The following is a 15,802-nucleotide window of genomic DNA, read 5'->3' on the forward strand; positions in this document are numbered from 1 at the left end:
CTATTTACTTTTTTTTCACATACTTATATTATTGCATCAATATAAAATTATTATAATAGCACTTAGATCATTTTAAAATAATTTTCTTATTTATTATATCATCGATTCAACCACCATCAAATCATTTTTAACTTTAAACCTCTTCTTCTTACAGTTATATATTTGTTCCAATTTTCACAAACTTAATTGAGGTCATACCATCTTATAAAAAAATCTTAATAATGACCAACAAAATCTAAGTAGTGCACTATGTTTTAACTTTAATTTATCTCACTACAATTGATTGAGATAGGCTTCGTTTGAGACGACTTTCTTAATGCTTCTTAAAGCAGTCTTTTAATTCAAAATTTAAATTTTTTGCACTAGAAAGCTACTTTAAGAAGCAGTAAGAAAGCCGTCCCAAACGAATCCTAAGGCTTCGTTTGGGACGGCTTTTTTATTACTTTTTAAAATGGAGTTTTAGTACAAAAAAAAAAATTGTACTAAAACTCCGTTTTAGAAAGCAATAAAAAAGCCGTCCCAAACAAAGCCTTAGTTTTCGTTTCGGACGATTTTCTTGTTGTTTCTTAAAACAACTTTTTAGAATAAAAATTAAAAAATTTAAACTAAAAAATTGCTTTAAGAAGCAATAAGAAAGTTGTCCTATACCAAGGCTTAGGCTTTGTTTGGGATAACTTTTTTATTGTTTCTTAAATCAACTTTTTAGCACAAAATTTTATGCTAAAAAACTGTTTTAGAAAACAATAAAAAAACTTTTTTAAACGAAGTCTTAGGCTTCGTTTGAGACGGCTTTCTTACTGCTTCTTAAAGCAGTTTTTAGTACTAAAAACTGCTTTAAGAAGCAGTAAGAAAACCGTCCCAAACGAAACATTAGTGTCTTATTACTACAATTAAAGAGTGCTAGCCCTCGATCAAGAATTCATTCAAAGTTCGCTACTAGTTATCGAATACAAGCCAAACTTCCCATGTATACAATTAGTTTCATCAATAGCAAATTCTGTAACCCCGACTTTGCTCATCATCTACAAATAAGTTGCCATCGATCGAGCATTGACATCAAATACTCTTTATCTTTGATAAAATCAAACACAAAAAGCTATTTTTTCTCTAAATTCTTTCATTATCAAAGGATTTGATCAAATCTTTTGTAGATCAATTCATCATCAAAAGAATCATTGGAACTAATCTCTCTCCTATCCTTCTATTATTTTTGTTTGATCTCTAGTAGGGTCCAAACATCACAAGAACATTGGATCCAACAATGATGATTCATGCCTACATCATTTTTTTATTATCTTAATAATTTTTTATAATATCATGATTGTACCAACATAATATTTAAGTCAACATAGAGTTTGAAATATATTGAAATATCCCCTCTATAGCTATCACTATAATATTGAAATAATTTATTATCTTCTTACGATATAAATAAAATAAAATTTATATGTGAGGGGATAATCTAAATTATAGGTTAGAAATAATAATTATTTTTAATAAACTAATATGTATATAACTAGACACTTCAAAGTATTCAAACAATTCAAAAAATAATAATTCGGTTTGTGCTGGCCAAAGTAAATTTAATATTTTTTATAAAAATAAATAAAGTATTCTACAAACTTATAGATAATAAAAAAAAAAAAAACATGGCCTAAAATAAGCCTATTGAGAATAGGCGATAATTTAAATTTTGATAAAACCTTTAGTGACTTTGTCTTTAGAAAAAATGATAGTGTATGTGATTACATAAATTTTAATTTAGGAGAATTATTCTTTTATATTTTGATATACAATAGTCAGAACTATTTAATTTCTTTTATCAATATAAATACCATCATAAATAAAATTATCGATAAATTTTTAATGTATAAATACGTATTCATTTCCTCAAAAATTATGAGCACTACTCAAGGTTTAGATAATCTTATCACAATTATTCTATTTTGAGTATAATATAAAAGTTAAAATTAGTATTTTAATCATATACTTAGTATATCACATGTTCAGTATATCACATGCTCTGTATTATTACAATATCGTTAGTAAAACTGGTGGCAGTATTAGTAAAGCAATGCATTAACAGTAAATTCATACAATAATAGTAAATCAATAAATAATAATGGTAAAAAATAAATAGATAAATTACATGTATTTCAGTAGTCACACTAAATAAGCAAGAAGTCCTAGTTTAAGCGGTGTTTTTCCAGTAAGTACTTAACCGTATCAAAAATAATGTTGGCTTAGTAAACATAGTTGCTACTTTTTGCTCGTCGGCATATATAGTTATAACTCCTTATAACTCTTAATCAACATCACATTAATCAATAAAGGGTAACACCAAGCTATAGTACTTAGAGGAAAACTTGTTCGCTCACCATTCTATACAGGTCAATCAGTCTCCAACGAACATCAATAAAATCATATTTTACTTATTCTCACATTTATTATTATCACATATTTTTAAGAATTCTCCAAGGAGGTTATAGTAACTAGTCACTGATCTCCATTGTTAGATAGGAACCTCCTTTACATTAAAAAAAAATTTGTAGTTACTAAGAAGAAAAACTAGAGAGGAAATATAACTCACATCAATGACATGAGATAGCATAGTAAGTGCTTGATGATTGTCATATTGGAGTCCAAGATTGAGATAAAAACATATTAAGTTTGTGAACAAAGAAGGTGATGTCTGCGTGTGATAAAGTAAGATATAGAAGTCACTTTATTAGATATCAAAATTGTGAAGCTAGATTAAGTCCATCTCTGTCAGATGCACTGAGTTTGTTGTTAGGATCCATAAGAATTTATGTCGGCCTTTTAGCAAAGTATCATGCATCTTCTAGTAATTGTAATATGTTGTTGTTGAGATTAAATGATTCCCTTATTAGCTCGTGCAATTTCAATGCCTAAAATGTTTTCCAAATATCTCAATATGTGAGTTTGTATTGAGTGCTAAAAAAGAAAACTTCCTAGAGTTGATGATAGTGATAGAAGCCTTGATGATGATAATGTTATCAATGTACACCAATAATTTGATAAATATCACAACAATCCTTTTTATGAATAGTGAATATTCATATATGGATTGAGAAAATTTGAAAAGTGCAATAATAACCATCTTGGCGAATGTCAAGACTGCTTTCAATAAATCGACCTTTTCTTTTGTGTATATCATTTTGGTACAAGAAATCCCTATTGACTTTGAAATTTTTCCATTAAGCCCCATTAGAAGCTATATCACATTCCATTTAATATTGCATAGAGCTAATTACTTTATTTCTCCGTAGGTACAATTTCTATAACAACAACATAATGATTTGTAATTATTTAACTCCTCCCATAGCTTTTTTTAATTTTTTGAATTATGTGGCAACATAACATTGAAATTATAACGTATTTGAAAATCTTTGGTTCATTATGATGTTGAACTCTATCACGAAGATCGACCCAAATTTCTTTCGGTGTACCAGAGTAGAGGATGCTAGCGGAGATTTCTTTAGATATCGAACTCAATATCCTTTAAATAATTATTTAAGTAATTTTATTCATGCATTAATTAGGTTAAGATCAATGCCTTATAACTCTTGGATATGTCTATTAATGAATTTGAGCTTATTCTTGGCTACCAAGACTATGTTCATGGTATAGCTTTAGGAGGCATAGTTAGCAATGGTGAGCAACAATGAGACTTTGGAAACGATGGAGATAGTATAGGCTATGAAGGCCATCGAGGATCATGATGTAACCAAAAGAATGCCATGGAGACGCCATGGATAAAGAAGCAAATTCTAGAATAAAAAGAAGTTCTAGCAAAAAGGATTGTTGCTGTGAAGGAAGGTTCTCCTGAAAAACCAGACAGAGGAAGGTTCTCCTATAAAATCAGAGAAGATTTACGCTTCGTTTGGGGCGGCTTTCTTATTGCTTCTTAAAGCAGCTTCCTAATATAAAATTTAAAAATTTTGTACTACGAGGCTACTTTAAGAAGCAAAAAAAAAAAACTGTCACAAACGAAGCCTTAAACAACCAAAAAGGAGAGAGAGAGATGCCAGAAGTGACTCGTTCTTAATCTCTGATTGAATGAAGCCAAATGTCATCATCTATTAGGGATCTAAAATACATGCATGCTCACACTACATGGCGATGTGATCTCAATCAAGAAGGATACTTACAATTATGTGCGAAACGTCGATAAATTTTGATGAGATTTCAATCATCTCATCAAGCATCCATGTAAATATTATTTCATGAAGTTATTCACTACCATAAGATTGTCTATTTGAGACTGCTGCAGCATTTTATAAAGGTGATTATAAAATTATGATGGGAAAATAATTTTTTCTAAAACCGCCACAGATATTATAAATATATTTTTAAAAAAATAGCTTCCCACTATAAAAATTTTAAAAAAAAATAGCAATAAAATATTAAAAAATAATAGTCAATCTAAAAATCAAAATATTGAGAAAGCTATTCCAAACCAACCTTAAGTGATACTTTGAAATAACAGCTCAGGATACTGTCAAAGGCTTCATCATAGGAGTTCAAGAAAAAAAAAACATAGAATTTTTGGATTTACTTTAGACAAATGAGAACATGCCAAGGCCAAATTTCGTACTTCATAATTTGGTATTATTATTCAGTGATATTTTTATATGATATTAAATTAGCTCCAATGAATTTTTCCTAAAAAAAATGCGCCAAAATTATTTTTCTCACAAAGATTATATCCCCGAAACTATTTTTATCAAAAATAGTTTGCTACCTCGATGAATAACATGAAAGAAGAAATCCAAGTGACACTAAACCAATTTGATTTCAAACAGCAATAAAACTTTTGATCAAACAGCAATATAAAAAATTTGTTTGAACTAAAACTTTTTGTGCTAAAAATTGCTTTAAAAATCAGTAAGAAAGTTGTCTCAAATGTTCGGCTTCGTTTGGGACGGTTTTCTTACTGCTGCTTAAAATTGCTTTCTAGTATAAAAATTAAAATTTTTATACTAAAAAACTACTTTAAGAATCTATAAAAAAACCGTCCCAAAGAAAACTGAAACCTTGGTTGTTACCAACTCTCAGCAGCAAACACCTTCAAGGCATACTTGCAAATCAAAGACATGGAAGAACGGCAAAAACCATTTCAGCAATATCCCTAAAATACAGTAGCAAAAATCAATACTTTCCCTATATCACCAGTATCAAATATATGTATATATTAAAAAGAGCCGTTAAACTAGTTCAAAATGTAAAGCATAGTATCAAACACATAATACATCACATTCAAACATAACAAAAAATAACATCCAGGATGCCTCCTTGTAAGGTCATCCATACATAAGCTACAAAATTTGACATATAAGATGAACACTCCTTTAAGTTATCAACAACAACAATAATAAATCACAAACCACACAGTTTAATACATAAATATAAAGAGATTATTAAGATTTTGGAAAGGCCTAACCAGTTTCTAAAAGCAAAAACCTCAAAGGAGGTCAGCAACATTGGATGGCAGTTCTTCAATGATAACATTGTAGAACCTCTGTATGTCAGCCAGCATTCTCTCATCATCATTGGTGACGAAGTTGATAGCCACACCCTTTCTTCCGAACCGCCCACTACGACCGATACGATGAAGATAATTTTCAGGTTGAGTTGGCAAGTCAAAATTGATGACCAATGAGACCTGTTGAACATCGATACCGCGGGCAAGGAGGTCAGTGGTGATGAGAACACGAGAAGAACCAGATCTAAACTCCCGCATAATAATATCTCTCGTGTTTTGATCCATGTCACCGTGGGTGGCCGATACTGTATGATCACTGCTCCTCATCTTGTCGGTGAGCCAATCCACTTTGCGCCTAGTGTTCACAAAAATAACACTCTGAGTAATGGCCAATGTTTCATAAAGATCACAAAGGGTCTCAAGCTTCCATTCTTCCTTATCAACATTCACATAGAACTGTTTTATTCCTTCCAAGGTCAGTTCATCTCGCTTGACAAGGATCCTTACAGGCTTGTTCATGAATTTGCGGGTAATCTCCAAAGCCTCAGGAGGCATTGTGGCTGAGAAAACACCAACTTGAACTTTTGATGGAAGCAGCTGGAAGATGTCATAGATCTGAAATCGATACTTAAGTATTAAAATGTGATAGAAGCCTTACAAAAACCAAAGACAATCTGAGATAGAAAATGAAGGGGAAAATGCTTATAATTAAACGTAATATGGTGCACATATATTAAAAGATAAGGGACAGCAACTAGGATAAAAAAAATACCATGTAAATAACTAGTTTCATGTGAGATGAAAACAATATACAAGAAAACCAAGGTAATAATAAGCCACATTATTCCCGGGCTAAGTATTTGATATCCAGGATTTCCTTAATCTTCAGCAGATATCAGAATTCTTGGTTACATTTGCAAATTTTACCTCCAGGCCCCGGGGCAGAAATCATATGGGGAATTCCTCGTAAAAATTTCTGGCAGTACTATCACCACCATTTTTCAAAGTGAGATTTGTGTTCACAGGTAGATATCATTGATCGAGACTTATATTCAGATTTCAAAATATAAGTCATAATGCAATATGGGTGGAAAGAAGAAATTCCTTATAGAAATTCTATAAGGAATTCCTTACATGATCTGTCACAGATCTAGGCAAGCTAATATAACAACAAATGAAGAAAAATTAAGTCGCTTTACAAAGAAAAAGACTTGTCTTTTTATGTAAAATGAGAACTTGTAGAACTAATTAATAGTAAACTGATCATAATAACAACTGCAAGAAAACAGAAGATGCAAAAAATAAAATAAACAAGATAATGACACCAACAAATACAACAAGATAGCAGAAACAGAACCAGTCTCCAAATAGAAGACTGTAAAAAGATACCTGGTCCTTGAAACCTCGTGAAAGCATCTCATCTGCCTCATCCAGTACAAACATTTTAATATAATCAGGACGGAGCGAATGCCTTCGCAACATATCAAACACCCGACCAGGTGTGCCGACAACAACGTGAACACCACTGGAGAGAATCCGCTGATCCTCACGAACACTGGTTCCTCCAACACAAGCATGAACCTTCACACCAAGGTAATCCCCAAGTGCACGCATTACCTTTTCGATTTGCTGTGCTAATTCTCGAGTTGGTGCAAGAACCAGAGCTTGACATTCAACTAAGCCATAATTAAGCTGCTGTAAAATTCCAGAACAAAATGTAGCTGTTTTTCCAGTCCCAGATTGAGCTTGTTGTATCACATCATGTCCCTTACAGAAAGGAACAATTCCTCTTTGTTGAATTGCAGAGGGTTTTTCAAAGCCTGTAGAGATGTGAAAATGCTAGATCAAAGTTGCAAGCAGTACCAAACCCCGTGAATTGCCAATAAATTTCAAAAAAACATAAATACCATAGCCATAAATGCCTCGTAGTAGGTTCTCTTGCAGGCCCATGGAATCAAAACTATCATAAACTTCATCATATGAAGTAAAAAAATCCTGGCCATCAAGCCTGCACCCACCATCCAAAGTACAAACGAAGTGAAAATATAGTTAATTGAATGCAAAATTGACAAGATATTGAATAACAAAAGTGGAGAGGTGTAATCTACTAACAATTCATTCATTTTTGAATCATACTGCCGACTGTCATATTGAGATCCTTCTGGTGCTTGCCCTGCCATGTCTGTAACAAGAATGCTAATGGCAGTGAAAAAAAAGATAGCAACGCATCATGACAATATCAGCAAGTTAAGTCAGACAAAGGGTTTCCAAAAGAAGATGCATAAAAAGGCATTCGCATGGATCATGTCCAAATGCAGGTATTTGGCTTGGTAAGTAAGACAATGCAGAAAAAAGAAAACTAGAAGGGCAAAAGTCAGCAAGAGTAGGTAACAGAGGATAAAACCATGCTGTTAAGAAAGCTTATTTTAAAGCAATTTAATTATTTGGCTTCAAGTTTTTTACTTAATACCAACCCAATGCAAGCTCACAATACGAAATCCAATTATGCCATTATATAATCTCTACACCAAGCAACAGTAAGAACTAATGTATATTTTCTAATGAAACAAACCAAGCACCAACACCAATCACCATAAGTGAAAGTGTGCTACATGTAGCACCAAGCTTTCCATATGTCGCATTAATATGTCTATACAAAGACAACATGCAAGCTATTCAAATTTAACAATCATGATCTACAAACAATAATCCCCAACATGCAAAAATATATACATCCATACATCTTTAGATACAGTTTCTCTTCAAGTCATGATCATAATATAATTAACTTATATCAAAGAAAAAACAAATAAAAACTCTCAGCGTATTATACAACACATGGCATTGCTGCATTATTAGGTAATGGAATTGGCTCATAACATGGCGGTAATATAATGATAGATCTTAAGAGAAAACACTTTCTCGTGTGATATGAATGCACACTCAATGAGGATTGCTATCTTCATATAAAAATAATCAGATTTATCAAAGTACAACATAAAACAATTGCAATATAATAAGATCATAAGCTAATATGCATGATGAAAAATAGGTACAAAGGTACAGTTAAAAAACGTAACCATAGAGACTCTTCTAAAATTAAGGAAATACAACTCGCAAAGGGAAGATTGCCTTTGGAAACCAAAATTAACTAAAACAAATATGCAGATCATCACCATATAGTGATAGGAAAAAAAAAAGTTCACTTCAAAGTGTCTCCACTTCCATGAGCAACTAGCGGTTGATGCCAGCCGTCATCCTTAACTCCTCTTCTACCATCGAGCACATCTAGGTCTACATAACTAGGTCCTCTTCGAACTTTTAAGTGACTTTGTCGAATACAGCAATGACCACTTCCCTACTTGTCAGCCTTGGTTGTCCCTCCTTGACCTAGGACTCAGCAACATTGAGAAGATCTCTGATTGCTAGCTTGATTTTCATATTGTCAATCAATTGGTTCAAGATGAATTGCATCAATAAGTTTCCCTCCATGAAAATTAGCTCTTTTAAATTTAGTACTAATCGAATTGTCTCAACAACTGTCATTTCTAAGAGATTAATATTGTGATGCATAAATGACCTATAGATATGCATGTGGATTGGCAGCCACTCAAGTAGCAAAACTAGGATAAAATAGGGATGCTCCATCTGCAAGATAAGATGTTGATGACCAGAGAAGTCGTCATGTCATTTATGCACCTATGAAGCCTCAATGTGCATCGCCAAGGGGATCTAAGTCGATCTCTTCCTCTAATAGGTACCTCTTTCTCGGCATCAACATCCTCATCCTCCTCCTTTTCATCTCCCTCAATCAAATCGACTAACTTAATATAAACCATTCTCTCACCACAGTGAGAAGGCCCACCAATCAAAATCTTCCTCCACTTCTTCTCCAGAGTTGTTGGAGCGATGTTCGACTCCATCCTTCTGCCATCTCCATTGAACAAATGGTTCAACTCCACTTCCATCCTATGGCAAGCCAAGTTACAAAGGATTAAGAATTCTTTCTTACTACCCCAATTGCAACATTCTCTTGACATGGTTAAGAAAATAAGCAATATTGAGCTCTAACACCTTCTGTTGACCCAAGTGGTGGCAATTAGCAAACAATCCTACACTAAAACATAGAATTACTAGGTCCTCCCATTCTTGATATAAAATATGAGATTGTATGTGCTCACAAAGTTAAGAATTTGGGATTGAAGTAGATGAACCCACATGTCAGACCAAGCAAAAAGAGTTGGATAAGCTTTGCGACCAATCACTTAACCTTATAGTTAGCAAATAGCTTGATGATGATGTGGAATATTGAGAAGGAATTTGGTGTTAATTGTGTAAAGTAATGGGAAGTTGTTGAAGAAGTCGACCAAAAAGCTCCAACTCATGGTTGAGTTATTGGACGAAGAAGCGGATATTTCCTTTAGAACATCAATTGTGGCGTCCCCCAGTTTCCAATAAGAAAATTTTCATGATTGTAGGGAACTAATACTTCTCAACCTTCTTCTTTAACTTCTTCATTGTCACTATAGAGGGTGATAGGGCATCCCCCTTGAAGATCTCAACTAATAAAACCATCCTCAAGTACCTTAGAGCATACCCGGCATCTTGAAGCTGCTAGAAGAACTCTCAATGCACAAGGGTAGAGAAAGCAAAAAGAAGTGCAGCAAAGCTCAAAGTCTTCATATAGCATAAAGGAAAAATATCTTCACCTCCCAAAAGCCATTTAGCATCACTTCTTCTGTATCAATTTAAGGATCTTGATTCTAACTCTTTGCTTGGACTATTGAGGCCTTAAAAGAGTAGGTGGCACAAAGTTTATGATTCTATGTCTAGCACTAAAAGGAGGATTGAAGAGCTAAAAAATGTATGTATTCTTCATTTAGAACAACTATTTATTAAGTTCGAAATGGAAGGGAAAGAGAAATGCCTAATTTTTTGAACTCAATTCCAACCATCCACGTATCATGATGTAGAAAATGGCCACATCAATCAGATTCCTTAGATCTTATAGGACTAACCAAAGATCACTTACTTTGCATAAGGGACGTACCTCAACAATAGCACATCTGACTTGCATTCATTCTCAGGATGCGCACATACAAAATCCCATCCCTTGTCTAGAATAACTATCAATCTCTTCCCATCTAACCTATCTTAGCTACCATCCCATTCCGGCGAGCGTACTCGAAGAACAAAAACCCTCTAGTCAATCTTCATTTGTCGCCTGGCTACCAAACAGCCTACCATTTAAAATTTCTTGTATCATCTGATCTGTAATTCTCTCACGATCTCCAAGGCTCTCATTCTCTCTCCCCTTCTCATCTTCACTTCACGCATAAAGAAAGTATATCAGCTCGATAAATCCTCTTTCAAAATGCTCCTCTCTTCCATGCATTGCTCATTGACCTTTCGGAGAGAATTTTGTGCCACACCTATACAAACCTAGCTTAGCCAACCACTTCCAATGTTAATTCACTTTTGCTTATGGAAGACCAACCAAGTTTCTCCATAGTTATCATCCTTCATCAACAATCAATCACATGTTGTCGTTGAAAATTAATTGATCTCCTTCACTTACAAAAAGTTGAATTTCCTAGTGTCTTGATTTATCAAAGTCGATGTTATACTACTATTAACATCTATAATTGTAAAACACCATCTTTTAATAACATCTTTTAGATTTATTTCTATTGTTAAAAATCTTATATTAACATCCCCTCAATTATTCAAAAGGGGGCTAAACTATGTTCTTATTCTATGCCCAAAGTGAAATCTTAAAATCTAAGCTAGGCCTCATAGCTTTTCCATAGTGGTTTTCAACATAAAATGCATTTGATTATCTTATTTCTATGTAAGTTTGAACTTCCAATCTCCTAAGCTAAGACTTTTGTAACTTCCCCTATCTTAATCAATAATTTTAGCAAACAAAACATTCCCATACCCGTCAACTAACCTACAAAAAAAAATTTGTGTGGTCGTTCATGTGCTAAGATCTAAACATGCCTTACCTGAACACCTTTATTGGACTAGTCTATCTCCCTATCATTAGATGAATGGACTTGACTTTGTTGAGGGCCACCCTCCAATCAAATCAACAAAGTCCATTCATCCATTCACAACCAACGCTTGGATTATTCATCTGATTATCCATCAGTTAATGAGTTGAATACCCTAAATAATGCCTTTGGTGGCTCCCAATTTGTCATTTGCAAGTCAATAAATTAGTTTGAAAAACAACATTAACGCAATAAAACGTCCAACATATGTTTGTTAACAAAAGAAAGAATCAAACTCTAGTAGGAACTCCAACATATTCCCTAAGGACAAGATTGACGCACAAAGCAGGGCTTTGCGATAACATGCCATTTGAAGAGCATCCTCCTATTGGCACACAAGAACCCATGCCTTGACAACAAGCTAGCATATTATTGCCGCCAAAGTAGGAAGATGACATCTCCGTCGTTGTGAATGGATCAATAAGACTCGAACACCGAAACGATGCAGACACATTCGAAGAACGATCAAACAAAATAAAATTGTTAAAACGGAAGCACATTCTTAGTCAAAGAAATCAAGAATGCCAATGAAGGAAGAAATTACTTCACCGCAAATTTTATTCACCCGAGTTACAAATTCATTTCTTTTCTAAAAGACCCCTAAAGCAAAGACCAATCGGACTTAGACGAAAGAAGAAAGTTGAAATTACATAAAGGACCCTTAAGAGAAACTTAACTAAATCTACTCATCTTTAATTGCTTCGGCTGCATCACTATCAAATCAGTTATTTAAACTGGATAAATCCTTCTAAAACTCTAATGACATATGCCTAATCTCTAAAGAGCATCTCAAATGTTGTCTCGTCAAAAAGTAACTCTAGTTTGGGAGTGAGAGGCAATTATAGCTAAAGCCATGATAAGGCATTCATATCAAAGTTGGGTAAAATCATAATGCGAGAATATAAAGCTCATGGTGCCCATAAACATGCATATTTGTATTGTATTTCATTATAATTAACTAAAATCACTGCAAAAGCCACATCAAAGTGCATGTTACACATCAACATAGATCCCCATGTAAGGGTTGATCACTCATCCTAAATTATATAATAGTTGAAGACCTTTAATAAAATATTTGTATACCAACTATATAAGTAATGATAAAATTTAGGTTAGGGTGGGGCAATTCAATGTATGACAACCCCTGACTTGCTTCTCCCATTGGTAGACAACCGCAATGACAACACCTTAATAATGTCAAATCTATAGATGACTTCCAAATAATTCATTAAAATAAACTTTAAAAATAAATCAAGTAGTTTCACTTGCATCGTGTTCTTGAGGAAGTCTATTTTTCCCCGAAAAAGAAAAAAAAAGTTTAAAGTAAGCACATTTGATTTACATGAAAAATTAAACCTTTTTTAGCATCCTGAGAACACAAAGGGAGTTCAAGAAGGGCAATAACAATTGCTCTTAAGAAAAACTTTGAAAGTCACAACTCACAAGGAGGCTAAAAAAAAGTATAAACTTGACAATAGGTTCAAGTGCTTCAAGTCTTCCGAACAACAAACCTAAATCCCAAATTGCAACCAATCATTTTCAATGAAAGCAATCTTTCAAAGCTAATGGTGCAGGGATGCATTGCACTGACACTACTCCCATTGTAGACCTATTTTATGTATGAAAACTATAATTTTCTTCCCAAAAAAATTATGGCAGCCAGAGAACTCTTTGCAAACTTAGCTCATAAATTTCAACGAAATTCAACATCTATGCAAAAAATCAACTAAGAGTAGAAGAAAAGGCATGCACGCATTTCTATTCACAAACAAAGCAAATAAAACCTATAAACAACTTGGTGTAATCGAAATCTTCAAGATGCTCCTCCTAAGCCGTCCATCATACAATAAGGGATAGCTTACAAGGTTCCCACTCATAGTCAACATACCAGTTCCCTATCATCAACAGTTCAGCACTATTCAACACAGTTTTTTTTTTAAATGCAAACTTCTACCTACACCGATCATGACATTGAAGGTGGAGTTTCATAGCTCATTCCAGATAAGCATCAACCAACGACACAAATATACCTCGCCGAGCTACAAAGAGGCCTACAAGATACTTCATTTGGAGGTTATCGACCTGTAATTAAGGAGGGCTCTAAGGAATTGTCCAGAGAAATCTTCCCTTCATTGGATTTTATTTTGGTCAATTATCCAACCTTTGAAAAGGAAAACTCTACTGAAACTTGGTTAAATTCTGGTTAAACTCTATCATAACTCTTTCAAACCTCTGTCAAAGTAAATACTCAAGGTGAATAAACAATTTCTCCCATATGAAGCCTAGCATGTCGGCTGACAATCCTTCCCACTACTGCTAATTGACCTTCACATATTGATGTCTAACCTGACTCCTTTCTAATTATCTTGGCGGCATCCCTCTTCAACCAGTTGGATGCTGACATTAACATGCTGTAATATCAAGCATGTTTATCGTTCCAACAATATATATATAAGAAAATCAAGTGATTGATGGAGCTAAAATTGCAAACTTGTTGTTTCGATTTCTCAAAAACATTCTCCTATTGCTTTACTTCCCGCTCAGAATCGAAAACCTGCAACATCACTCTAGCCATTTCCAAAATAAACAACTTTTTTTCAGACACCTGATTTTACAGCCAACAGATAACTAGTGACTTACAATACCAAAAAAAAAAAAAAACTCCCTTCCTACCCCCTTTCTCTCTCTAAGCATATTTTCTCCCGAACGTTCATCCTTTTTTACCACTACTGTATTAATAAGAAAGACACCTTCACACGTCCTAAAGAATTCAATATACCCATAGTCGATCCAATTTACAACCATAACGTTTCAGTTCAACCAGTGATTTGTATAAATTTAGCATCTAACATAAAAAAATCATAAAGGCCATACAAAATCTATAATCTGCCAAACCATCTCAAACCAATAAGATAAACGATACAGAGATCCAATTAGAACCCTGAACGAGACGAGCTAATTAACATCCTAATCCAGATAAACACAATCCATGATTCAAAACTAAAAAAAATCACGATTTAAGCTCTAACAGATCGAAAAAATAAAAAATAAAAGCCAACAAATCCAAATCTCCAACCAAATTAAATCCACCGGCTTCAAAGAACAAGCAGCAGAGAACAATTGATGGTGAGAAGAAGATCGAACCTTACGATCGAGAAAAGGAATCGCTGAAGAAGCTAGAGAGATAGAGAGTAAAGTTAAAGGCGGTGAGAGCAAGCAGCGAGCCCTTTCTTCGCAGGAGAAAGGAGGTCGAGGGCTTCTTTGTTTTCGGTAAGAAGAAAAAAATCCCTCCTTTCTTTTCTACTTTCTGATTGGTTTCCGAATTATTTTACGGTGGAAAAGTAGACGTATGACGGCCACTATTTTTATGCACGCGCTCCGCATAAAAAGGCTCTAACTTACGACCAGATCAGACTTTTACCTCATGTAATCTTGCACGTGGTACTATGGACGGTTGGATTCGTACGACATTTATGCGGGTATGTAGATTGGTGGCGCTTGGTATGATGGGTGTTATGAAAGGGGGAATAATTCATGTGATGGACATAATTTAAGAAAAATGACTCATCTCATTTAATTTCATATAATATTTTAAGTTAGGATAATGTTTACATGGAGAGCTAATTCCATTATCAAATGAATTTTACTATGAAAGTGATTTATATAAATAGAACTTATATATTAAATATTTAAATTGTATTATTATTATTATTATTATGTTCATAATTTAAATAATATAAAAATAACATTATGACTGTCTTCAGTGTTACAATTCTAAATATTTTGACAATTCTTAATACAAATAAAAAAAAATTTTTTTGGAGGGGTGGCACGTGCCCCCCCTCCCTCCGCCTATGGTCACAACATCGAGAACCACTACAAAAAAATAACTTATTATTAATGCATTTGAATGTTTTAAACCGATTTCTTGTAGAAAATTTTATGCCGGTAAAACCTAACCCTGCTTAAGCGCTGCACTTGCATGCAAGATTCAAACCACAACCTAAAAAATCTTTAAACACTTAACCACTGCTGAAAAAAAAAGGTGTTATAAAGATTATTCTTTTATATTTGAACTATAATTATATGAAATTAAAATTTATAAATAATTAAAATAAAATATGTAAAACAATAATTAATTAAAATAATTTATTTAAATTAATGACTAATTAATTAAAATAAACTATAAAAATTAAAAATTAATTGAAATCAAATATTAAAATTAATAAAAAATAAATAA

At 33.4% G+C, this 15,802-nt stretch overlaps 1 protein-coding gene across 2 annotated transcripts; it reads right to left on the reverse strand.

Moving 5' to 3' along the window:
• Positions 1–5,211: 5,211 nt before the first annotated feature.
• Positions 5,212–14,865, reverse strand: LOC110105308 (eukaryotic initiation factor 4A-15). Of its 2 annotated transcripts, none has more exons than XM_020834760.2 (5): positions 14,712–14,865; positions 7,619–7,688; positions 7,414–7,514; positions 6,896–7,326; positions 5,212–6,121 (listed from the first exon to the last, which is right to left on the reverse strand). In XM_020834760.2, the coding sequence occupies exons 2-5, from the start codon at positions 7,684–7,686 to the stop codon at positions 5,486–5,488; spliced, it is 1,236 nt and encodes a 411-aa protein (XP_020690419.1). In that variant the 5' UTR covers positions 7,687–7,688; positions 14,712–14,865; the 3' UTR covers positions 5,212–5,485. The 2 variants fall into 2 exon arrangements, with proteins under 2 accessions (XP_020690419.1, XP_020690410.1); XM_020834751.2 differs by having other exon boundaries at positions 14,707–14,865.
• Positions 14,866–15,802: the final 937 nt, after the last annotated feature.

Source organism: Dendrobium catenatum, unplaced genomic scaffold, assembly GCF_001605985.2.
Source record: "Dendrobium catenatum unplaced genomic scaffold, ASM160598v2 fragScaff_scaffold_370, whole genome shotgun sequence".
In the NCBI taxonomy this organism is placed as follows: Eukaryota; Viridiplantae; Streptophyta; class Magnoliopsida; order Asparagales; family Orchidaceae; genus Dendrobium; species Dendrobium catenatum.

Bases quoted from the DNA above. Each gene is read 5' to 3' on its own strand.
- LOC110105308 (XM_020834760.2), bottom strand. From the start codon at position 7,686: ATGGCAGGGCAAGCACCAGAAGGATCTCAATATGACAGTCGGCAGTAT. The intron at 7,515-7,618 runs GTTAGTAGATTA...TGGTGGGTGCAG, and splicing joins GATTCAAAAATGAATGAATT to GCTTGATGGCCAGGATTTTT. The intron at 6,122-6,895 runs GTATCTTTTTAC...TATCGATTTCAG, and splicing joins CACGAGGTTTCAAGGACCAG to ATCTATGACATCTTCCAGCT.